Source organism: Tasmannia lanceolata, unplaced genomic scaffold (genome assembly GCF_043159265.1).
Source record: "Tasmannia lanceolata isolate RefF3 unplaced genomic scaffold, GAP_Taslan_0.1 ptg000004l, whole genome shotgun sequence".
NCBI classification, from domain to species: domain Eukaryota; kingdom Viridiplantae; phylum Streptophyta; class Magnoliopsida; order Canellales; family Winteraceae; genus Tasmannia; species Tasmannia lanceolata.
In genome coordinates this window covers 2,317,484-2,341,931 of record NW_027518681.1, presented here as the reverse complement: position 1 = coordinate 2,341,931, position 24,448 = coordinate 2,317,484, and the positions used below count along the sequence as shown (strand labels likewise).

The window sequence follows — 24,448 nt, the reverse complement described above, 5'->3', positions numbered from 1 at the left end:
TTTAAAGTACATTGGAGCTCACCTTGTTCGAAGATCCACATCATTCATTTCTCACATCATTCATTTCTTGGGTCCCAACATAAATAAGTCTAATGTCTTACACTCATAAATCATCTCCATAGGATCATTCTAGCTCTCCAATATGTAGAACTCAGCGCATATGATGTGCGTTATTCAAAGATCTAAATTACTGTTGTTGGGTCTACCGAGAATTTGTGTTGGGTTGGTGAATCCGTGAATATTGCTTGCGAGAGGAGAGTGTCCAGTGTCTACTAGTTGTGGGGACGAATAAGATATGTAAGGGGGTGAATTTATTAGCAAAACTCCAACATAATTAATGTAGAAATGGACACAATGTCCTCAATCAAGAGCTAGTATGGGAGCCTGTCAGAATCCGGTATCTTCGAAAACCTTATCCCTACAAAAAACACAGAATAACGCACGTTCCACGTGGGAGGTCAAAAGATCACAAAGTGCCTCAAAGTCTTCTTCTTACTAGCCTTATTTTTCTGCCTCCCATTTTCAAGGGGTGTGCTAAAATCATCCCCCTCTCCGAACCAAAGACCAATCTTCAGTTTAATCTCTTCTTATGGACAGAAAAAACCTACCCCTTTTGTTGTTTTGGGCATTCATTTCATTAATCCTCACTCTCTCTTCTTCTGATTCGGATCTCTTTGAGTCATGGTGCAAGCAACATGGGAAGACCTATTCTTCCGACTCAGAGAAGCTTCACAGATTTAAAGTCTTTCAGGACAATCTGGCCTTCATAAACCACCACAATAGCATAGGAAATTCTACTTATACACTCGCCCTCAACGCGTTCGCTGATTTAACTCACCATGAGTTCAAGTCCACTCGCTTGGGCCTCACTTCGCCCCGTATGGTCTCACTTTCTGCTCCTCTTTCTCCACTGCCGAGTCTTGCGGCCGATGTTCCATCTGTGATCGATTGGAGGAAGAATGGGACGGTCACGCCTGTGAAAGATCAGGCTAGTTGTGGTATGTTCTCTTCTCTTTGAAAGATTATAACCCAACTCACAAAAACCATTGTTATGCTAGTTTTATATGGGTTGGGCGTTTTGTGGAGTTCTAATTGTCTGAAGTTTGTGGTCCTTGGCTTGTTTGAGTTGCTTAATTATCAAACTGAATTACACCACAGGCTCGTAGAAAGTTGAAACCTTGAGTTGGGGTTGATCACCATCGAACACTGATCGGGTAAACCTTCGAATCCACAAAGGGAATAACACCAATTACCAGGTAGTTGTTCTTCGTGCTTCTGACTATGCCAAGTGGTATCAGAGCCCTGCTACGTTCCATGGCTTCCCATGGAGAATGAGACAATCAAAGAACCATGACGATAAAGATGTTCAACACTTTTCTGACTACTATTGTTGCGCTGCGTGAGCTCCTCTAATTTTGATGTGCACATCACACGCCACACCATTAACGAAATCTAGATAACAAAAGAAACAATCATATGTTGGTTATTTACTTGTTTGGGTAGGTCTGTAGACAACTTATTATCTATGAGTTGGGAATATAATGAGGAATCGATGCTTGCACAAGATGATTGCACGTTGATTGACGGTGAGGATGATTGGGCTAATGTTATTGCATGGGCTTCTAAAGCAAGCCTAGGCTCATGACAATTCGTGAACAAAATTTAGGAAGTTGGGGATTTGTGCTACAAATTAGATGCGTAGTCCTAGGAATGCGAACGATACATTGCATACTCTCACTATGGAGGGTGTCAATAGAGGCCTTAGTTGTGGGTATCTTTTACCGCATTAAGTTGATTGATTGTCCATGGGTTTATTTTCATAGTTTGTTTTTGGTTTAATGTTTTATTTTGCTGTGGCCGTCTTATCTATCACATTTGTATGATGTACATCTTCATTAATAAAATTTATCATTACCTTAAAAAAAAATTTTATACTGTGTTTTTCTTGACAAGGGTCATGGTTCTCTATTAAATAGCGAATCTTAGCCTTCAAATCATTACCATTAGGATGGATGCCATTGATATTCATTAAGGTCATGTTCTGCGAGAATGTTATTGGTGGGAAATATTAACTGGGTATGTATTAATAATTTAATGGATAATCAAGGACTTGGGGATCCTCTATATGTAGAATGGGAATGGGAATCTAATGCAGGAAATAGTAACTTCCATCAATATATCCACAATCCCCCCCTCAAAACGAAACACTGGTGTTGCTGAGATAGAACAGGCAATCACAATGCATGCAGGCATGATCACACATTCATGCAAAAAATTCAGTACAAAATCCACGTGAAAATCACAAATATCTGGCGAAAAATTACAAGTTAAAAATCCAAATTGGTGCAAGAATACCTTTCCAGCGCCTACAATATTAATCATATATTTAAACTGAAATTATCTCAAAATTTCCAAACAATAATTTGTTTTATTGGGTCATGGATTTGCTCTTATTCTGAAAAGTAGTGATGGAGAGTATAACCATGACACTAAGAAAAACCCCTTTCATGAGCCCGCGTACCGTACATATGCCAAGCCCGAAGGCCTTGCAGAGCACTTGTTTAGGGTGTTGGAACTAAATTTAGAGTTACCGGATTTAAATGGAAGGATGCATACAGAGGGATTTTTAGATTGGGAGGCTCGTCTAGAAAATTGTTTTGAATTGAAACTGATGGTGTAAGAGTGCAATGTGCTTTTTGTGAAGTTGAAATTAAAGGAGATTGCTCTTCATTGGTGGGAAAGAGCAGAGTGTCAGCCCGGGCAGGGGAAAGCAAAAGATCCGCACGCGAGATCACATGAAGTGGAAATTTTGTCGACATTTCCTGCTGATAGATTATCTAATGACATTATATGAAGAGATTTCACGGGCTTGGACAATGGGAGATAAACATTCAAGAGTGTAAACAGCCGAATTCAATAATCTGTCCATCCGCACGAGCTTGAATAAAACTGATGAGTAGTTGATAGCACGCTACCTTTTGGGGTTGAAGATTGAGGTTAGGGATGAGATGGGGATAATCAGAGTTTCCAACCTCAAGGACACATACCAATACACGGTTCGGACCGAACAACCAATGTCACAATGTACGAGTAGGAGAAATCTCCTTAATAACACAACAATAGCATGAAGTATGCGGAGTTTTGATGCTGGTTGTTGGAATATCCAGACACTAGATTTCGTTTGGACTGATCGGAACAACTCAAAGGATGACTCGTCCAATTACTGGAGCAGTTGGAGGTGGCAATGACAGTGACAAAGGAGAGAGCTTGGCTTGAGGCAACCTTGCTGATGTCGCAAGCAGCAACACTAATAGAGGAGACAGCCAGTTGGCATTGAAGTTGTTATAGTATAAAAGAATAAATAACGCCTTTCTCCATCAGCTTAAGCTTTTGGAGTAACTGGTTGCTTCACATGGTATCAGAGCAAAGGTCCTAAGGTCAAACCTCCTTGATGTCAAAAATCCACATGCAATGGTCAACCCAAAGGTGAGGCCAGATGTGCCACGTGTAGGCCAACCCAAAGAAAGAGGGGCCACACGTGAGGGGGAGTGTTAAAGTATAAAAGAATGAATAACACCTTTCTCCTACAGCTTAAGCTTTTGGAGTAACTGGTTGTTTCACAGAAGTATTTTCATGTGAGGACTAATGCCACATCTCTTCTGCTTGTCCTCATAAGTGTGTCAATTTGGTCAAGGGTGACAACGAAGAAGAAGATGAACCGGAGAATCCAAATTATGACCTCTTCGCTGTTTGTATAGCCTTTATCCTTTTCTTGCTTCGAATATCTGATTCTGTATTTTGCTCGGTATGACCTCCTCGGTCTTGCCTTCTTTAATGAAAATTTTCCCGTCTTTCAAAAAAAAATCCAAATCATGACCTCTACGATGACTAGGAAGATATTGATTTGTTGCCTGTGCAAAAGAAAAGTTTTGCGGTGCGCCGAATGTTGACAGCCACTAAACTTGGTGAGGAAGACTGACGATGGTGCAACATATTCCATACAGGATTTTTTCTGGTAGAAAGGCATGCAACATTATTCCAGACTGGCAGCAGTGAGAATATGGTGTCAAAATAGGTGCTAGAGAAACTACAATTGCCAACAGAAAAGCATCTACATCTACAAAGTTGCCTGGTTTTGAATAGGTAATGAAGTTCCCATCACCTTCAAATGTTTAATTAAATATTCCATGGGAAAAATATAACGATGAAGTTTGATCTGACGTGGCACCCATGGATTTTTGCCATATTGTATTCATTGTTTTAAAATTCCACCAAAATCGACATGAAATGACCGAAGTGTTTCCATTTCCATCCCCACCGAAACACATACCAATGAAACTCATAGCAAAACCAAAATCCCAAGTGTATTAGTGCTATACTAGTATGTGATATGTACTTAATTGCTAGACATGTGCGACAAAGCATGTCTGATAAGTGTTAGATGTTAAATCATTATGAGTTGTTTTATTTTTTTGCTTATGTAATGGATTTTGCATGTGTATATGATTCTTATTCTAGCTCTTCCTTAAGTTTCATCCTAAAAGCCCATCATTTGTATATGTTTCCAAATGTTTCTGTAAGTTTGCACGAATTTAATCGAAATTTCCGTTTAAAACCGACATGTTTCCATTTCCATCACGATCAATTGAAATTCATGCTGAAACCTTAAACCTTGTTCGTATTGAGTAGACCATCGTTATAGGATCATGATGTGACTCACCAACCTACATCGAACTCTTCAACGGAAAGGGAGATATCAACTTTACATCCCATGAGAGAAAAGGTTTCTAGTAGCTGAAAGGACTGCAGTAATAAATTTATCAATGTACTTTCAATACAGCAATATGAAGACAAAAGTAAGCAGATGGGTATTATAGTTGAACTAGTTAGTTGGCCTACTACCAGGGAAGAAATAAACATCACAGACCAACCACACGAAATAGCGGAATTACTAAAATTTTATGAGAGATTGGTGCCAAACGAGCTGCTCAATGAATTACCGCTCACGAGGCTTGTCCAGCATGTCGTTGTCTTGGTTCTGGGAGTCATTTTACTGAAACACACAACATATTGAATGGCGCCTATGCATCTGTTGGAGATGAGCAGACAACTAGAGGATCTTTTACATAAATGTGCAGTGCGTGGAAGCAAAAGTCCTATTGTTATTCCGGTTTTACTCATACCCAAGGACAAAACATTGCGGATGAGCATGGATAGTCACACCAAAATCATATAAAGTACAAATTTCCTATCCCTCAATTGGATGATATGCTGGATATGATCTCAAGCTCTGAGGTTTTCTCCAAAATCGGTCTAAGGAGCTGGTATCACCAAATAGACATACGACCCATAGAGGAATTGAAACCTGCTTTCAAGACAAGACACTGCGTGGGTTGTATGAGTGGATAGTTATGCCGTTTGGGTTATTCAGTATGCCCGACATCATGTGCATGATGATAGAGATACGTTGCCCCTTTATTGATTCGTTTTGTTGCCGTTCTCTTTGATGACATTTTGGTATATAGTCGTAATAGGGATGAGAACTAGTGCATTTATAACTAGTCATGGAGGTTCTTCTAAAGGGAAGCTTTATATTAATTTAAAGAAGCGCACGTTCTTGAGTGGCAATGTGTCCTTTCTTGGTTATGTTGTTTCAGCCTAAGGCTTAAAGGTCAACCTTGAGCTCGGTTCTTAATATTTTCGACGATATTTTGTAGAGTTTGGTTCTCAGTATTTTTTTCTTTTTTAACGAAGTGTGAGACATCCACTCTATGAAGATTCAACCATTGTGCTTCACAAAAGAAGAGAAAGTAGAAAGACAGAAGTAGAATAGGAAGAAGAAGAAGAAGAAAAGGAGAGAGGAAGAAGTATACATCAGACAGAAGAAAAGGAAGGAGAAGTGGGAAGTTGAAGAAGAAGAACAAGAAGAGAGACGGGGGGAGGGGGAGGGGGGACAACCCTCTGTCGTACTGCAAAAAGTGAAATGTCAAAAAAAAATTGGGAAGTGATAGAGGGGTATTTGTGTCTTTTTTCCAGTACAAAATTTTTTTGTAGTCAATAATTTGAAAAGTGAATCTGACAGGCGATTTCAACGACTTTTTGTATTTAAGTAGTAAAACAATTATTTAAGTATTTAAACTTTTACAGTGTTGCCTCTTTACTCATTTAGGTTTAATCTATTGCAAAATTATCCTTAAGAGTGAGCATAAGTTTTGTGGGGAAATTTTACATAAGCTTTATTTCAAACAGAAAATGAGTTCTAGTTTTAAATATACTCCTTTAGAATGCATGTAGAAGGAGGATTTCTAATTTTAAAAACACTAACTTTGACATTACTAACAGGAGAAAAACAGTCCTTTAGTGAAAAAATAATTACTCAAGTAGGAAGCAAGCTATTAATTAAGAGGATGTTTCCACTAAATTTTGGAAATCAGAAGAATTTATTCTAGAAGCGAGATTCTGACCCATCTAGGGAGCTTCCAGTAACTATGATCATAACACGGTGGTGGATGACAAAGGAGAAAAGATTTACATACAAGATTGGCCATGAATATGGTAACAAGAATAGGGATTTATCTTGCACCTACTAGGTATTCATCTCTAGGATGTTTGGTATGAACCATGTACCAGAGTGTAGACGAGATGCAATTCCCCAACATCCCTAAAATGCTCATCGAGTACATCATGGTGCTGGTAATCGACATCTAATAAACAACGAAATCCGCTGTCCCTGACTTCTACTCTGGTTACGTCGACCAATAAAATTCCATCACTTGAATGTTTGCCAGTTGCACTCATACTTCTACCCTCGTTGTGATAAACAAACATTAGACAGTTCTCACTATGCGAGTAGCATACCCAGACTGTAGAAATACAATGACCAAGACACATAGTACGAAATCAGATATGTCCATATCAATATTTCTTTTTCTTATCATAATATAGGAAGCAAAGAGAATAAAGTTATATATAAATTCACACGTGTAATCGTCATAAAAATCATAAATATTAACATCCTCATAAAATGGCTGGAAGCTATGATTTGGCTGACACTTTGAATTTATTCCTGACACACAACAAGACACGAATGTCCACACATGTCGACACTCCTTTCGACACTTTTAAATGTACTGCTAAGAGTTTCAGTAACTTTATGTGTATCTTAGTGTATGGGTGTGCCACTATTTCTAGATTTTTAGGGGTTGTTATGTCAAACTCCTCGTATCTATGTCGAAAATCGGCACACGAATCTGTGTCTACAAATCATGATTATATATACTTTCTATTTTACCCGTGTTCCTGTTTCTAAATTTTGAGGGTTTGTTGTGTCCGCCACTCCGTGACCGTGTCGACACGCGACATTCGTGTCCGTGCCCACAAATCATAGGCTGGAAGGGCTTACCATGGTCGAACAAGTCTCACTGCTATATGCTACAAGATTTTTTTTTTGAACGGTAAGACCTTAAAAAAATAGAAGATTTTTTGAATGATAACCAAATTATAGAAGATTTGTTTTTTTGTTTTTTTTTGCTATAATATCTACGAAGAAATCTTGACTGCTACATCCTCGTAGGCATTGTAGCAAAATAATAAATAAATAAAAACCTTCTATAATTTGTTTATCCTTCAAAATCTATGAAAGTGATCATTTCTCTACTCGAATCATTAACTTAGCATAGTCTATCATCTAAGACGCCTTTCATGTATTTGGTGAATCTTATTTCTAAATTCCATATGCAATTCTTTTAGTTTGTAAATGTAATGTCTTATCTTGTGAAAGATAGCTATTGAGCCTGTCCATAATGTGCTTATTACCCAGGAGCTTCCCAATCAGATCCCTTCATCTACACTGAAAGCCTTATTCATTTTTTTCAGGTGTGAAAGCATGTTTTCTATTTTCTACGCTGTACTCGATGAGAAAATAAGTGCATACTTATATTGTCAAACACTGAAATAGTGATCTTTTCTTTGGTTATATCAACCTCCATTCTATATCTTTCATATCAAATTTTCTTCTTTGTCTTCGATGCCTGAGTTATTTTTCCATTCAATCTATGTTCTCTACGTACGGTAATGTGACAATTATCCAACCTTTGTCCATTTTTACAAAAAAAGGTGATCAACTCTTCTTCCATACAATCTATCTTCTATACGTATGATAATGCGACAATTACCCTACCTTTGTCCTCTTTTACAAAAAAATAGTGATCAACTGTACTATAGTTAAACACCTCTGCAAGTTATGACATATCTTGTCAACAATTGGTATGTGTATGCTGTCTACATTTGTCTGTCCTTGTCCAATCAACACCTTCAAGCTATACAAGTATACTATGATGAGGATATTTCTAGCTTGGAGGCTTGCCGTGGAAAAATGCATTTCTTAACTTATTCAGTTCAAGTTTCCAATTATTTCATGAGTTAGTCTCATGCTGATTCTTTTCACACGAAAATCAGCACACAAAAGCTTCGAAAAGTGACTGTTAATCTCGGGCAACTCTATATTTTCTATAGTGTCCAGGCCCTTCTGTCCATCTGCAAAGAGGTCTCCTTATTGTCAATTTGAATCCTCATACCTGTCATTAAATTTTGAGGCCATCTTCAGGCCATTGGATCTCTATCAAGGTTGTTTTGCCCGTGGGCCTTTAGAAACGAATAGGCCTATTTTATTATTCACCCTTTGCTTGGTGTAAAGTGTCACTGAACCAGAAAGAAGCCCGTTTGATGATGAATGCAATTTTGGATGCCATCAGTGCATGATGCACCCCGAATAATTGTCAATTCAGAGGTTCCATTACCTATTTTAACTGCTAAGGCCCTGTTCATTTGAGATAGTGGCAACTGATTGTCACCCCCCAATCCGATTATTGGACCCAAAATGAAGGTATTTTTTAGTCCAATAATCAGATTGGGGGTGGCAACCGGTTGTCATAATCCAAACGAACAGGGCATAAAATAACTGTAGCATCTTGATTATGTGGAGCAACTGCATAATGGATTGTTGTATTTCATGGGAGCTTTATTAGGGAAAAACCTTTTTCCTTGTGTGTGTGATCCAGTTCTACATTGCTGTGTCACACTAGTCACCAAATTAGGAGGAAATTTCAGCTAAAATCAGTGGCCCTTTGTAATGCAGTCGTGATCACAGCTATTGTCGTGCAATTCCATGTGTACCCATGTTTTCCATCACTTGTTTTTCAAAAGATTATTTGTGCTGTTTTCTTTTCTTGGAATGGTGATTTTTGTCTGTTCTTTTCCAGGTGGCTGTTGGGCATTCTCAGCCACAGGTGCGATAGAAGGCATAAATAAGATTGTCACAGGATCTCTTGTGAGCCTCTCTGAACAAGAGTTATGTGATTGTGACAAATCTTACAATGATGGCTGTGAGGGAGGGCTTATGGACTATGCATTTAAATGGGTTATTCAAAATCATGGGATTGATACTGAGAAGGATTATCCATATAAAGCTCGGGATAGCACCTGTATCAAGGAAAAGGTAATTATTCTGCAATTGTATTATCCTTTGATTGCATTCTATTCCTCCTGTTGTAAAGGATAATACAATTATTCAACAGTTGTATTATCCTTTGATTGCATTCTATTCCTTCTGTTGTAAAGTCTTTATGAGTGGTTGAACACTATTTTATTAAGTGCAACTGGTTTTCACTATTCTTGATCTTATTTATCTCAGAAAAATCGACATGTTGTAACAATTGATGGTTATATTGACGTGCCTCCAAATAATGAGGAACTGTCAAGGTTGTTGCAGCCCAACCTGTGAGTGTAGGCTTATGTGGCAGTGAGAGAGCATTCCAAATGTACTCAAAGGTGCGTATCATTGTACATAACAGGTAGAAATTCCTTCAAATGAACCAAAGTTCACGAGATTCTATCGTCAATGTATGGGCTTGACAGGGAATTTTCAATGGCCCGTGTTCAACCTCTTTAAACCACGCCGGATTGCTTGTCGGGTATGGTTCAGAAAATGGGATTGATTACTGGATTATGAAGAACTCATGGGGAACAACATGGGGAATGAGTGGCTATATTCACATGATCCGTAATAGTGGTAATTCAGAAGGGGTTTGCGGGATATACAAGCTGGCTTCTTACCCTACTAAGAGCACTCCAAATCCTCCTCCACCACCTTCCCCAGGTCCAACTAAATGCAGCCTTTTAACCTACTGTCCGGAAGGAAACACCTGCTGCTGTACTCGGCGCTTCCTTGGATTTTGCTTGGCATGGAGTTGTTGTGGGATGGAGTCTGCTGTTTGTTGTAAGGACCATAAGTACTGTTGCCCTTATGATTATCCAACCTGTGATACTGATGCAAAACAATGCCTCAAGGTCTGGTATCACATTCTCTTCACTACATACTGTTTAAGTCTTAGGCCCTGTTCTTTTGAGATTGTGGCAACCGATTGCCACCCCCAATCAGATTATTGGACCCAAATTTTGGGTCCAATAATCTGATTGGGGGTGGCAATCGGTTGTCATAATCCCAGACGAATAGGGCATTTGCGTAAGTGAAACAAAGCCACATGATTGATTGGAAGCCCTTCAATAGTTTTCCCCCTTATTGCTTTTTAGTTACATGACAGGTTATATTTATGGTAATAATCTTTGGGATGTTCAGTTTTATTTATTTCTAATTATCCTCGTGAAATGATATTTTGTAAGAATACCAATAGTGAAGGCTCACTGTGGGTTGAACATATCACCATGCCGAAAAGGATTAGTGGACAGTGATGGGAAGTTGGATATACTGGATTTGAATTCTAAGGGGTGATGGAATCAAATGGTGCCCGCTTTTCATCACTTCCCTGTCTTTTTCAGCAGTGATAAGCTATGCTGAAAGCAATCTTGTACTTATAGTATGGGATTAATAAAGTTACCGTTTATCCACAAAAAAAAAACTACAAGCAAAATTTGCTCTGTGCTTCACACTGGATTATTCTTTTTTTCTTTTCTTATGCTGAATGCTGTTGAAAGCATCAGTTTGAAACTCGGAACCACATTGGCAGATGTCTGAATCAATACAAATAAGCCATCTTTAATAAATAAACTAGTGTTGGTGACACAAAGATATTTAACTTAGGATATTGAGTACCCCTCAATCTGGTATTTATTAGGTGTAGGCTGATATTCTGGACCTTGCATTTCATTTTTGTTGGACTTATTAGCAGGATACAATGTCTGCAGGGTACTGGGAATTCTACAAGAATCAAAGGACTTGAAAGGAGAGATTCTTTTCTCAAATTTGAGGGTTGGAACACTCTATATGAGGCTTGGAATATATAAACCTCGCATTTCTGCTGGTATGCTATTTATTATCACTATCTTTCGTCTTTGTATTCACTATTTGTATTTCTATTCCAATGTTGTATCCTGTCTACAAAATTACAATGTCTTATAGATACTTTTTATTCTATCCAACTTAGTTATAAACAGCTGTTGTTGGAAGACATTAGGATAATATTGTACAACATTTGTAAATTTGCAGACTTGTATTAGTAGATTGATCAAGCTCTACTAGATTCTACCCTTGCTCCTTTGAACTTGGATTATAATTTATGGGCGAGATTGACACTGCCATTCAACAAGCAAAACCACACCGATTGGGTGATTAGGATCGTTTGATTACCGCCGAAGTTTTTGTGCTTACCAGATTAATAAGCCTGATGGCACCTGCGGGTGGGCCCGCTCTTGATTTTCCATGTCATTTCTCGTTATTTTTTTCATAATATTGTTAGGGAAATTATATTTCCTCTCTATTTTATATGTATTTTCCTACAGCCGACAGCATTTCCACCCCCTTTGTATTTTCTTCAAAATAAAGTCATTTTCAGGGAAAGCCAAACACAAGGAGGTGAAAATGCTGAGGGTTGGAAGTATCCTGACTCATAGTTTTATTGTTAAGGGATTTTCTAGGCAATTTCTCAGATGCCATTTTGCGGCGCTCTTTTCCAGGAGAGAAGCCACCTTGTAATCAGATTTTGTCTTATTCATTTAATTCATCTGCAGTGGCTGCTCTCTCCTGCAAAAGTGAGCTCCGAAGTGACTTTTGGCGAAATTGCATAAACGATCCCTAATGAAGAATGTATCTTGAGGCAATTTAACTCAATGCTAGGAAACAAATTATCCACAGTTGGGTTTTGCTTTCCACATTTTCAGGAAAAGACAACATGCTGGTAAAAGGGTGGGAATATCATTTCCGACAATGTTATCGTCTACCAAAAATGTTTCCTAAAGCAATTTCCCTAACTAGTTTGATATTAAGAAACAGACATTAGTATAGTCGTAGAGTTGAGGAAGCTTGGCAACTGCTAGAATGGATATCCCTCTAAATAAGCCAAAGAGAACAGTAGTTACAAAATTCTCTGAATAGCTGAAAAATTCTTGGAAAAAATCCTGAATTTTTTATGCCCCATTTTATACTGCATATAGGTCCTCTTTGGATATGTGAAACAACCAAATACTCCAAAAGCTTAAGCTGTTGGAGAAGGCGTTATTTAATCTTTTACACTTTAACACCCCCCTCACGTGTGGCCTCTCTTTCTAGGGTTGGCCTACACGTGGCACATCGCCCCTCTTTTGGGTTTGGGTTTGGCACATGTGGATCTTTGCTATCAAGGAGGTTTGAACCCAAGCATTTGCTCTGATACCATGTGAAACTTACTCCAAAACCTCAAGCTGTTGGAGAAGGCGTTATTTAATCTTTTATACTTTAATAGGATGCTAGAAAAAAAAAAATCTCGTCTAAATTCTTTTTCATAGGGAAATTTTCTGTTTCCAAGATTTAAAGGGAAATGATACTGTTATGGCTTATTTACAGGGATGTCATTATGAATTGGAGGTCCCTCAAAATAAAATTTGAACTCTGTTGGGCCAAGTTATTTTTTCGTATGTAATCAAACAATGGAAGAGAAGGAAATTATGAAAAAAATTTCCTTTTCAAACATTTACAAAAAATTCTTACAATTTAAAGAGAGCAATAGTTAAAAAATTCTCCGAATAGCTGAAAAATTCTTGGAAAAAAATCCTTAATTTTTTATGCCCCATTTCATACTTTAAAAAACCTGAATAATTCAGTAAATCTCACATTACTTGAATAAAATGCAAATTTAACAAACAATTCTTCAATTTTCTCATATATTACTTGTAAATTTTGCAAGAAAATAAAAACACATTTGACCCTCCTTCCATTTTTCATGTCGGGCCGTATTTTAGAAAAACAAGTATACATATAGCCCTCTTTGGGGTGTTGGACGAAACATTTCTCAAGGGAAAAATTTCCTGTGTCCAAAATTTAGAGGGAAATGAATTGTCATGGCTTATTTAGGGGGATATCATTATAAATTGAAGCTCCCTTTAAATTAAACTTGAAGTACAGTGGTTAAGCTACTTTTTTCCACTTGTAATCTAACAATAGAAAAGCAAGAAATTTTGGATTTTTTTCTTTTCAAAACTTTTCCAAAAATTCCTGCAATCCAAAGAAGTCCATATTAGTTCCATCAGATTAATGCACCATATATGATCCCTCACAGAACAGAATAAGGTATCAACTCTGATACCTACTATTCCTAGTATTCAAAGCATTCATAGACCAACTATATCTGAAACTCTTCACCAATATCCATCCAACAAAATCCTTTCTGCCAAGCCAGTAATACACACAAGATGTAAAGCCAATTACAATTATCAATAAAAGCATGGAATGTCTTAGAAAAATGTTTCTGTTCTGAAACTGAGATTTTAAATTTGAGCTCTGCTCAACAATCAAAATGAGTTCAGTACTCAACCAAGAACTGATTTTTGAGATCAGTTGTTGCTCTTTTAGCTAAAATTTATATCAGACAATTGAACCTTCTCAAAGTGTTTCTTGTTAATAATAAAAAAGATTTATAGCTGAGAGAAACCTTGAACCAGAATAGAAGAGCTTGTCCCGCGCACGAGAAAACATTTTGCATTAGCCTCATCTCCGATCAGCACAAATTCCACTTTTTATAGGTCCAGAAATTCTTTCACAAAACAATCCATGCTTTTCCAGTATAATCGTTTTACGCAAATCTGATAATTCAGGTCAGGAAGAACAGAACAAGCCAAAATGGCTTTGGTGTAAGGCACACCTTTTTCTGGTTCCGTTTCTGTTTCTTGGCCGAGTAGCGAAACGTAGTTTGAATTTCTCCAACCAAGACGGATCTTGACCTGTTGTTCCAATGGGGGTGACAGATAAGATGAGTAACGTCCTCTACATGCTTGTTGGTACTACCTTTTCGCATCATTCTTCAACTGATCTTTCGCTCGCTTCCAAACAATCACTGTTCCATCAGAATCAGATGAAGCCAATAAGTTCTCCCCATGGTTCCAAGCAACTCCTATAACTGGGGAACTATGACCCTGCAGAGTGATCAAAGGTTTTGGCTGTGTTGAGAATACATTGAAATTATAGGGTAACATCAAAATCGTTGTAGTATAGATGTGACAGACCTGTAGCTTGTTTACGCATGTGTGCTTTGGCCGAGTCAAATCATAAAAGTAGACGTTAGAGTCCTCGCTGCCAGAAACTTCAATTTCAACAAATAAAAGCATCAGGAGCTGGAAATAACTATTAATTATCAATAAATTTATCGTTTCTCAAAAAAAAACATGGCATAATTAACTGGAATTTGAGTATGCAGCATAAAGTAATTTGTAAATTAGTTCGGTCTTAAATTGACGCAGTGTGAATTAGTGTTTGAGAGAACAGCCTATTGTTTCCATACATGTAATGAAAAATACAGACCTATAAATTCTCCTTTTTCAAGAGAAAGCAAAGGGCAGAAGGAAGCACGAATGCTGTGCACTCGAGGTGCTAATTTGAGAGAACAACAAAGAGTCAGATAACCCTGTACCTCCAATGCAACACTACAAGAAACAAAGTTCTATTAGAAGGATAATCATCCAAAAGAGGAATGAATGGTGGGGTCCAATAGGAAGTACAATGAAGGGACCTGAAGAAAGATAGACTTCCGTCTTGAGTGCATACGAGCAGAACAGGACCCCGTGTCAACAGAGAAAAGGTACGGTACTGCACAGTAGTGATTGGAGTCTTGCGTTTACTGCTACTTCGATTGCGATGAGACCTTGATAATGCCCCTGTATGGGAGTTCATACTGACAGTGTACATGCATCCCTGTAAATTTCTCACAAATTGCAAAAATGTCAAATAATGATTTATCAAATTAAAATAAATGCCAAAAGAACAAATCTGCACAGAAATGTCATACGGGCCTATTCGGGTCCCATAGGAGTCTCGGATGCAAATGAGGTGGAAGTGCGATACGTCCGCCATGGTATCAAGCTTTTAACCAATGTCGACTTGGAAAAGGTTGAGATAGAAGGAGAATCAAAGAATGTGATAAGTTGGATCAATGGGATAAGTTGGATCAATGGGACACACTCAATACCATGGAGATTCGTCGCCTTCTTTGATGAAATACAAGATACAGTTGGAGGGACACACATAAATGCTTATCATGTGAGAAGGTTTGCAAATGGCATAGCGGATAAGCTAGCCAAAGATGGGGTATCCAGGGAAAGAATGGAGCAGTTTGACTATCTGCCCCCTTTATTTTTCCTTATTTCTTTATATTTTATTGTAGCATGAAGCTTCTCTCGTATAATTTCCCCAGACCTTCTCGATCTCTTTTCTTAATATATATTCTACTTACTATTCAAAATAATAATAATAATTAAAAAAAATAAAAAAATAAGCACACCTTAGCATCACCACAAAAAATAAGCTGACCGGTATGATCATTGTCCATTGCTGTAATCTCATTATCAAATAGAGCCTTATTAATAATCCGTCCTGTGCTGAAATTAATCACCTGGAGTCAAATTTCCTTTTTTTTAAATCGTGGGCAGGGGGAGAATCAGAAACCAGATATGGTAATAAAACATAAAGAGAACATACTAAATCTGTTCTCATCCTCTAAATGAAGTTATCTGTATTTATTAATTTGTCCAATTCCTTGATGAATAAATAAGGTACAGTGACTTCTCACATGGTATGGAACCTCACAAAATAATCATAAATGACAGATGTGATCAGGAAAGAAATATTTACAGTGATTTCTCTGTTTGCATTGCCAACTGAAAGGAAGTTGTTATTCACCTGCATCGAAAGTAAACCAGAAAATGGATTAAACACTAACATTCAAGAACAAGTTCGGGGAAAGATGATTGATGGTCAATTTCTGGTCCCTGTGATTAGTAGATTTGGCAGTTTTCCAACAAAATTCAATCAGAATAGATTCTCAATTAGAATACATGAGTTGATAGAGATTTTAAATCCTCCAAAACTGAGTACTTAAAAGAACTAACTTGTCATGACAATCTATTCCGATTTAGAAGCAAACTCATGGAGGGTCACATCCAAGGCAGACAATCGTGAAATTATGAGCAGAACTAATAAATTCTTCACACAATAGCATTTAATGCCACTGCTAAAAGAGATATTCTCAGGTATTTGTAAGCTAATAAAGAAATCTCGTGATATCATTTATTGGCATTGCTAAAAGAGATACTCACAAATAAGGTTAAATCCTATATCTTAGCTGCAGTATACTGTAGACAGTGTCCTGCAGTATATTTTAAGGACCACCTAAAACTATCTGGAGAACATCCACATAATTTTCAACATCTGAGATGGCATAAGTACACAAGGAGACTATCAGAGTCAACATGATAGTAGTGTGCGCACCAATAGGGACAACTTACAAGGGTACATGATCCAATTGTCTAAACAAAATGTTGGATCATAAATTCAGAGAATTTTCCTTGGTTTGAGTTGGTAAAATAATGAAGAATTTTTTGTCCAATCACCTTCCACAGTGATCACATCTCTTGATCCCAAACCAGAAATTGAGTGCATTGTGTAATGAGATCCAACTCAAGAATAATATGATCAACCAGCTTGCATGCCATCATACCAAAACTGAGCTTCAGATATATTCTTGATAGCAGTGCTTATCCCAATCACTGAACGAGCCCATCAAATTTGGACTTCAACCAACCAGAACGTGGCACATCCATAGTGGTTTGTCTCATTTCCGTAAGACCCTTGTCAGCATCCGTTCGGAAGCGGCTAATAAGATGGGGGGGATGGGAGTTTCCCCAGTCGCTCATAAGCCCCTGGCAGGCACATATGATCCTTTAGCCTTTCCTATTGAACCGCACCATGTTTCAGCCCCAAAGCCCCCAGATCATTTCAAGGCCTAACCAGGGGAAAATGGGCATGGTAAGTCCCCACCGAATCATTTCACAACAGAGTTGCCAAGACCCAGATAAAGAACGACTATAAAGCACTCCATCAGCGACAGCAGTTAGTCATACCACCAGTCTTACCAATCATTTTCCTTTCTGAATTTATGACTGTTGAAGTGCTTGCTGTAGCCAAGTGGCTTGAGAGGTTAGCCTAGCGCATGATACAATGTACCGTGAATTAGTATTTACTATGGTATTGAAATAAGGGAATTGCTAGCGTCCATCGCAAACGGCTTTTCACGGCTGGTCTGTCGCACCTCAAACCAGCCACCTCGTGAATGAAGACAACAGCTTTTGTCTCCATTCACGAGGTGGCTGGTCTAACGTGTGACAGACCAGCCGCGAAAAGCCTTTTGCGATGGACCTTAGCAAATCCCTTGAAATAAATAATGTTAAGTCTGGAATTGTACTAGGGATTAGTATTGCAACCCACCTTTTGATACTTTCCATTAATGTTTTCATGTAGAATTTTTCCATTGGTTCATACAACTTATTATGAGCTGTAAGAAGCAGTGGAAAACATATATGTAGAAGAGTCCGGTGACAAGACCAAAATAAGTGCGTGGAAATATTATCTCCTTTTAATGTTAGTAAAATGTTAAAGAAAAGAAAATTTGCATGTTTCATGTAACATATGATAAAAGTTGCTTATTTCACATTTTGTCAATTTACACACACAGGCCTCATTAAATTCCCTAACATCCATGAACTCCTTCATCAAGTTGCTAAAAGTAGATGGTTATAGGCAAATCCTTTGATCAATCTTCCTTTTCTATATTATATCTTCTGTTGACTTATTTCCAGCGTCATCTAATGTATGATCAATGTAGTTCCAGAAGAGATGTTTTCTCTTCTCCTCCATCATATTTCTTACACCCATTGAGCCGGTCTTGTCATCTGGAGTTATATATTCATCATATTTGTTATAAAAGAAGTCACAAAAGCAACAATTGATAGCGAAAAAAGACTAGACTAATTAAAGACTTCAGCATACCATTTACCCATGTAGAGCTTCTAGAAGTGCCCCAAAGACTTCTTGAGCATCACACCCAACAAAGAAAAGTAAAGATCTTATTCAATCATCAAAACTAATAAGATTACAAAAAAGAAGATTAATGAAGTTGATGCTATTTTATTTCAACAACTTATTGATTAGTGAAGTCGATGCTATTAAAAAGAAAGATCACGAAAAAGAACTTATGTAGCAATCATGTAACATTATGACCTTAAAACTTAATATCAGCCCTAAATCTAAATAAACATTTTCTGACGAGTACAGGAAATTGTAAAATGGCTGCATGACTAAGAGATTTTTTTTAATATGAAGATGTGGGGCTGCAGCCTTATGATCATATCTGCATACCTTTTCTACTGTCAGCTGAATAGTTGAAATGCAACAGTGACTGCTAAGAACATAGAAACTTATCTAGGAACATTTTGTAAATGGTGAATGACCAAATTCCCTCATTGGTTGAAGTAAATGAATTAATACCATATTATACTATCCTGTTCCGCATAATTCTACAATTCACTTGGTAATAAAGCGGTCTAATCGATCTGTGAAGATCGAATAATTATCTGGCGTTCATAAACTTTAGTAATTGGCATCTTGGTTTTGGTTGTCTTGTGATGTTTATAGCTAGCATAATTTTCGTTTCCCTAGGGGAATACCCTTCCATGATATGGACAGTGTTGTGGAATGTCACTTGTCCTCTTCCATTCAGCTATTTTGCATTGACATGATTACAGCCGCTAGTGATGTTCTAAGCAGTGGATTCAATTCCTCACTGAGATTCGTCTATTGTTGGTTGCTTCTTGTAGAATTTTCCGTGTCAAGAAGTTGAAAGGCATAACAAGCCAGAGGTCGAGCTAAAGTAAGCTTTGTGCAATGGTGTTGATGTTTTTTTAGAGTATATTTGTTCTTCAACTAACTTGCTCTTTGAATAAAGGATTATTCTTCAATCTTCCCTAAACCTTAAAAAACACAGGAGAGAGGGGGATTCACCCAATTCCTCCTCCTGTGCCTACGATAGCTCCCTTCATCTTCCATCTTAAGTCCACTTCCCCTTACTCCATTGCCCTTCTTTGTTTGACCTACAGATTTAGTCCATAGCTCCAGCCTCCAGCAAAATTGCATTCTTCTAAAATTGGTGAAACTGCAATCCCCACATCTCCAGTCACCCAGATGTCAACCATAAAAAAAAAAAAAAAGCATTCCATTCTCATGTCTCCAGGATGCTCTCTCTCTCTTTTTTTGAATGGCCCCAGGATGCCATCTCTGTCTGAAAGTTTTCAACGGGTTTTTCTAGAAGCCTCAGAAAATAAGCTGTCAGTTTGAATTGCTTGAAAGAATCATCCATTCCTGATGTCTTGACCATCTCACAGGCTCAAGTAACCACAGAATTGTCAGATAGATAAAGAGGAACTCATATCAAGTACTTTAGCTACTCAGTTAACCAGACAACCCAAGCCATCAGACTCATGTCCATCCTACTGGGAAAAAAAAGACTACCTCGGCCAGGGGGCTCGTCCCCCTTTTCCTCTTTAATAAAACACCTACCACTCAACAAAAAAATGGAAGAAAACAAAACAAGCATGTTCATCCTTTTATTTTGGAAGGAAAACAAAATTTTGTTGAAAGAATCAGCAAGAAAATAATAATAATAATTATTATTATTATTATTATAATGGGGTTGAGAAGTCCAATCCCAAAATAGAAAGCAAACAAAAAGCTAAAACTTACGCAAGAGGAAATGCATTCCCAATGCAAAGATCAGATCATTAATTTTCCTCTATACCTAATGAATCCTCCACTTAATTAGTCTCCCTCAAAACGTTCACAAAAGAGGCATTCAAACCAGAGATAAATCCTAGATTTCATCAAGTTAGCTGATCTTGTAGGACCTTGTCCAAACTTGAAACTTGAGCCATTAGAAAGAAGTTATCTAGCAAAACTCCTAATGGGTTTTAATCATAGTAAACCCATAAATTTGTGAGATTCATTAGCAAATCTAGTCTGATCATTTGGGTCTACAATTTTCTCCATATATTATACTAATATTCATTAGATTATTTCATACCTTTGTGAGATAAAAGCCCATATGATGCCAACCATACTAGCATAAGAGTTAGATTATGAGCGAGCTTTAGCCATACAATCTTCATTATAGACTAGAAAGAAGGTCTACTTCTAAACATCACATTCTCATTTCCTTCTATGTCTTTCATAGAATCGATAGTTGTCGCACGAGTGTCACCAGTCATGGATGTTTCCCAATTTTCAGTCCTTACCTTTCGAAATTCAAACACAAATAAAAAAATAGTTAACCAGATGATGGCTTGCACCACAGAGGATTGAACCACTAAGGTTACTGCATCTTCCCCGTACATGGCTTTTAGTAACGGTCTTCGAGCTCACTGCAAAGATCGAGCCATTTAAAATGAACTATCTGTTCATCAGCGTAGATGTCATTTCAAAGGTTATCATCATTGTCGTGTTAGCCGCGTGGGCAAAGTTTAGTAGCAAAGAGAGTTATTCTTGGTCTATAACAAACTTCTCCTTGTCTGCTCTACCCAATACTTTGGTAATTAGGGTGCCCTTAGAAAGGAAGCAAGATTCGTTCCCTGGACTGGGGTATCCCGATTCCCCTGAATACGGATCCTATTCGAGAATCGGTTCGAATCCCCGAAAATTGGGAATCGGTGTTCGAATTCGTCGGAACCTCGATTCCCAATTTATAGGAACCCAGATTCTCAATTTTTAGAACCGTGATTCCCAGGCGATTCCCTGCGATTCCCAGGCGAATCCCAACTCCACAGTAATTCCCCGGCGAATCTCCGGCGAATCTAGGCGAATCCCCTGCAAACCCACGATTCCCGCTCCCAACCATCCCCGGAGCCTTCGATTCCCGCTTTCGAATCCCGAATCGATTCCCGCTTTTGATTCCCGTCTGGCAACCATGGCCCTCACTAAAGGCCATGTATGGAGAAGATGCAGTAGCCCTAGTGGTTCAATCCTTTGTGGTGCAAGCCATCATCTGGTTAACTATGCTTTTGCTTGTGTTTGAATTTCGAAAGGTAAAGAGTGAAAATTGGGAAACATCAATGACTGGTGACACTCGTGCGGTCATTATTGATTCAACGAAAGACATAGAAGGAAATGAGAATGTGATGATTATAAGTAGACCTTCTTTCTGGTCTATAATGGAGATTGTGTTGCTAAAGCTCGCTCATAATCCTAACTCTTACGCTAGTATGGTTGGCATCATACGGGCTTTTATCTCTCAAAGGTATGAAATAATCTGATGAATATTAGTATAATATATGGAGAAAATTGTAGACCCAAATGATCAGACTAGATTTGCTAATGAATCTCACAAATTTATATGTTTACTATGATTAAAACCCATTAGAAGTTTTGCTAGATAACTTCTTTCTAATGGCACAGGTTTCAAGTTTGGGCAAGGTCCTACAAGATCAGCTAACTTGATGAAATCTAGGATTTATCTCTAGTTTGAATGCCTCTTTTGTGAACGTTTTGAGGGAGACTAATTAAGTGGAGGATTCATTAGGTATAGAGGAAAATTAATGATCTGATCTTTGTATTGGGAATGCATTTCCTCTGGTATAAGTTTTAGCTTTTTCTTTGCTTTATATTTTGGGACTGGACTTCTCAGCCCCATTATTATTATTATTATTATCTTCTTGTTGATTCTTTCAACAAACTTTTGTTTTCCTTCCAAAAGAAAATGATGAACATGCTTGTTTTGTTTTCTTCCATCTTTTTGTTGAGTTGTAGATGTTTTATTAAAGAGGAAAAGAGGGACGAACCCCCTGGCCGAGGTAGTCTTTTTTCAGTTGGAGGGACATGAGTCTGATGACTTAGGTTTTCTGGTCAACTGAGTAGATAAAGTACTTGATATGAGTTCCTTTTTATCTATCTGACAATTATGTGGTTACTTGAGCCTGTGAGATGGTCAAGACATCAGGAATGGATGATTCTTTCAAGCAATTCAAACTGACAGCTTATTTTCTGAGGCTTCTAGAAAAACCCTTGGGCCTTTGGCATCCTGGGGCTATTCAAAAAAAAGAGAGATGGCATCCTGGAGATATGAGAATGGGATGATTTTTTTTTTTATGGTTGACATCTGGGTGACTGGAGATGTGGGGATTGCAGTTTCACCAATTTTAGAAGAACACAATTTTGCTTGAGCTGTGGACTAAATCTGGAGGTCAGACAAAGAAGGGCAATGGAGTAAGGGGAAGCGGACTTAAGATGGAAGCTTGAAGGGAGCTATCGTAGGCACAAGAGGAGGAAAATAAGTGTTGGACCATGATAAGAAGAAAACAAAAACTGAAAGTTCTAGAAGTACCAAGAAGGGTGCTGGATTTTGCTAATTCTAAGTCAGATGAACTAGTCTTTCCAAAAATCTCAACCAACTCTCCCTCCCTCTGGGATGAACGGTATCATTAACATGGCTATTACCAGCGTCCCATGGCTTAGATGGAGATCTGTTAGAGACTCCGTGAAGTTGTGGTAAATAAAAAGTAGATTGGGCCAATCCTTCAAAAGGACTACGACTTCCAATAGAGACTCTTTGAAAGTATAATGATGCTTGTCGAGTATGGAAGCTAGACAGCCCATTTTGAGGTCTTGATGAACAAGGGGATCAATGCCAATCGGGAGAGCATTGAGATGGAGGGATTTGAATCTTTGATGTGTCACTCTTATTTGCAATATGAGAGGGTCTAGTATCCTTGTCAAGAGTTCCTTATGCATTGCGAGTCACCTTGAGGATGCCTTCATCTACCACATTACCACCCAGGAGCATGGTTTTAAATTTTGGCCGAAATACCAAAATTTCGGATTTCGGTAGGCATCGAAACCGAAATTTGAAATCCACAAAACCTGAAATTTCGGCCAGAGAACCAAATTTTGGTAATTTTGGCCGAAATTTCGCTAAAAATGTGATTTTTTAAGTTTGTTTCCAAGTTTTCGGCCGAAATTCAGTAATTTCGGTGCATCAATGAAATTTGCTTCTTCTTTTTTACCGAATTTCGGTATTTCGGGCGAAATTTCGGTTTCGGCTATGTCTAATGTACACATATTTATTAAGCTGGCTAAAACATGTGGATGGTCCTGGAATCTTAAAATCTCTGTTGGTCTCCCTTCCATTATCGGATCTGAGGCCCTAGACTTTTTTTGTTCTCCGCAATAGGAGTCGGCGTATCTTGATCCTGTCTTCATATCTCTGCTAGAGATTTTGAACCTAGATTTTCTGCAAAAACCCTATTTCATTCCCACCATTTTTTTCTTTTTGAAAACCCTAATCCTTCACAATTAGCAACTCAAAAACCTAATGTCTTCCATCCAACAAGTCAAAAGCCTACTTCCCTTTGAACGTCCATAAAACCCCAACTTCTATCATCTCTCAATTTAAAACCCTTGGTCCTTTCTTGATTATGTGGGGCTGATTAAAATTATTTCATATAAGAAAATTATGATTAGGAATTTGAGGACAACATTTAATTTGCTTATGATGGTGGGGTATGTCTTTTTTGTGATAAAAGCATGCTTCTTGAGACTTTCGAGTTGCTATTACGCTAAGGAGATTGTGCAATTACAGAGAGAATTTCGTGCTTTTGTTTACTTCATGTGACTCAATTATTTCAGACGTATGATCAATTGGAAAATTGTGGTCTGTTTTGAGATTTCAAACACTTAAACTAAGTAGAAGATCATTTGGCATACTTCTTGGTGCCTTTTCAAGACTCTTTAGGGGCTGTGTGTGCAGTTTTGAGAAACTCATTATGTCCGGAATAATTGACAAGTCTAATTGTATATCAATCAAGTTTGATGGCACCAACTATTCCCTTGGGCTCCATGCAGTAGCGTTCCTTGGGTCGTAAAACCTTAAAAAATGACGCAGCGAGAATAGAAGAATAGGAAAAGAAAAAGGAAAGAAGATAGACAAAAAAAACGTTTGGTTAAAAGAAGGAAAAAGACGGGGAAAAAACATTTTTCAAAACAAAAAAAAAAGAGACAAAAAAGTGGTTGGTTAAAAGGAGAATGAAAGGAAAAACAGAGAAAAAAAAACATTATTCTCTCTTCTGGCTTCTCCTCACTCCCTAGGTGAGG

General features: G+C 37.9%; 1 protein-coding gene and 1 pseudogene across 2 annotated transcripts in view; one reads left to right on the top strand and one right to left on the bottom strand.

Annotated features, from left to right (window-relative positions):
- The first annotated feature begins 432 nt into the window (after window positions 1-432).
- LOC143876024 (low-temperature-induced cysteine proteinase-like) lies at window positions 433-11,542 on the top strand (annotated as a pseudogene). Its single transcript, XR_013250276.1, has 5 exons — window positions 433-998; window positions 9,261-9,496; window positions 9,692-9,828; window positions 9,916-10,347; window positions 11,203-11,542. The product of XR_013250276.1 is annotated as a low-temperature-induced cysteine proteinase-like (transcript).
- Window positions 11,543-13,683: 2,141 nt separating this feature from the next.
- LOC143876023 (Transducin/WD40 repeat-like superfamily protein) overlaps window positions 13,684-24,448 on the bottom strand; it is a 35,038-nt gene continuing 24,273 nt past the window's right edge. Inside the window, exons 7-12 of the mRNA XM_077377628.1 lie at window positions 16,112-16,159; window positions 15,762-15,872; window positions 14,994-15,175; window positions 14,786-14,907; window positions 14,491-14,567; window positions 13,684-14,400 (exon numbers count right to left, since the gene is read on the bottom strand). Of these exons, the coding sequence (XP_077233743.1) occupies window positions 14,269-14,400; window positions 14,491-14,567; window positions 14,786-14,907; window positions 14,994-15,175; window positions 15,762-15,872; window positions 16,112-16,159 (672 nt within the window). The 3' untranslated portion in view covers window positions 13,684-14,268. The remainder of the gene's footprint in view (window positions 14,401-14,490; window positions 14,568-14,785; window positions 14,908-14,993; window positions 15,176-15,761; window positions 15,873-16,111; window positions 16,160-24,448) is intronic.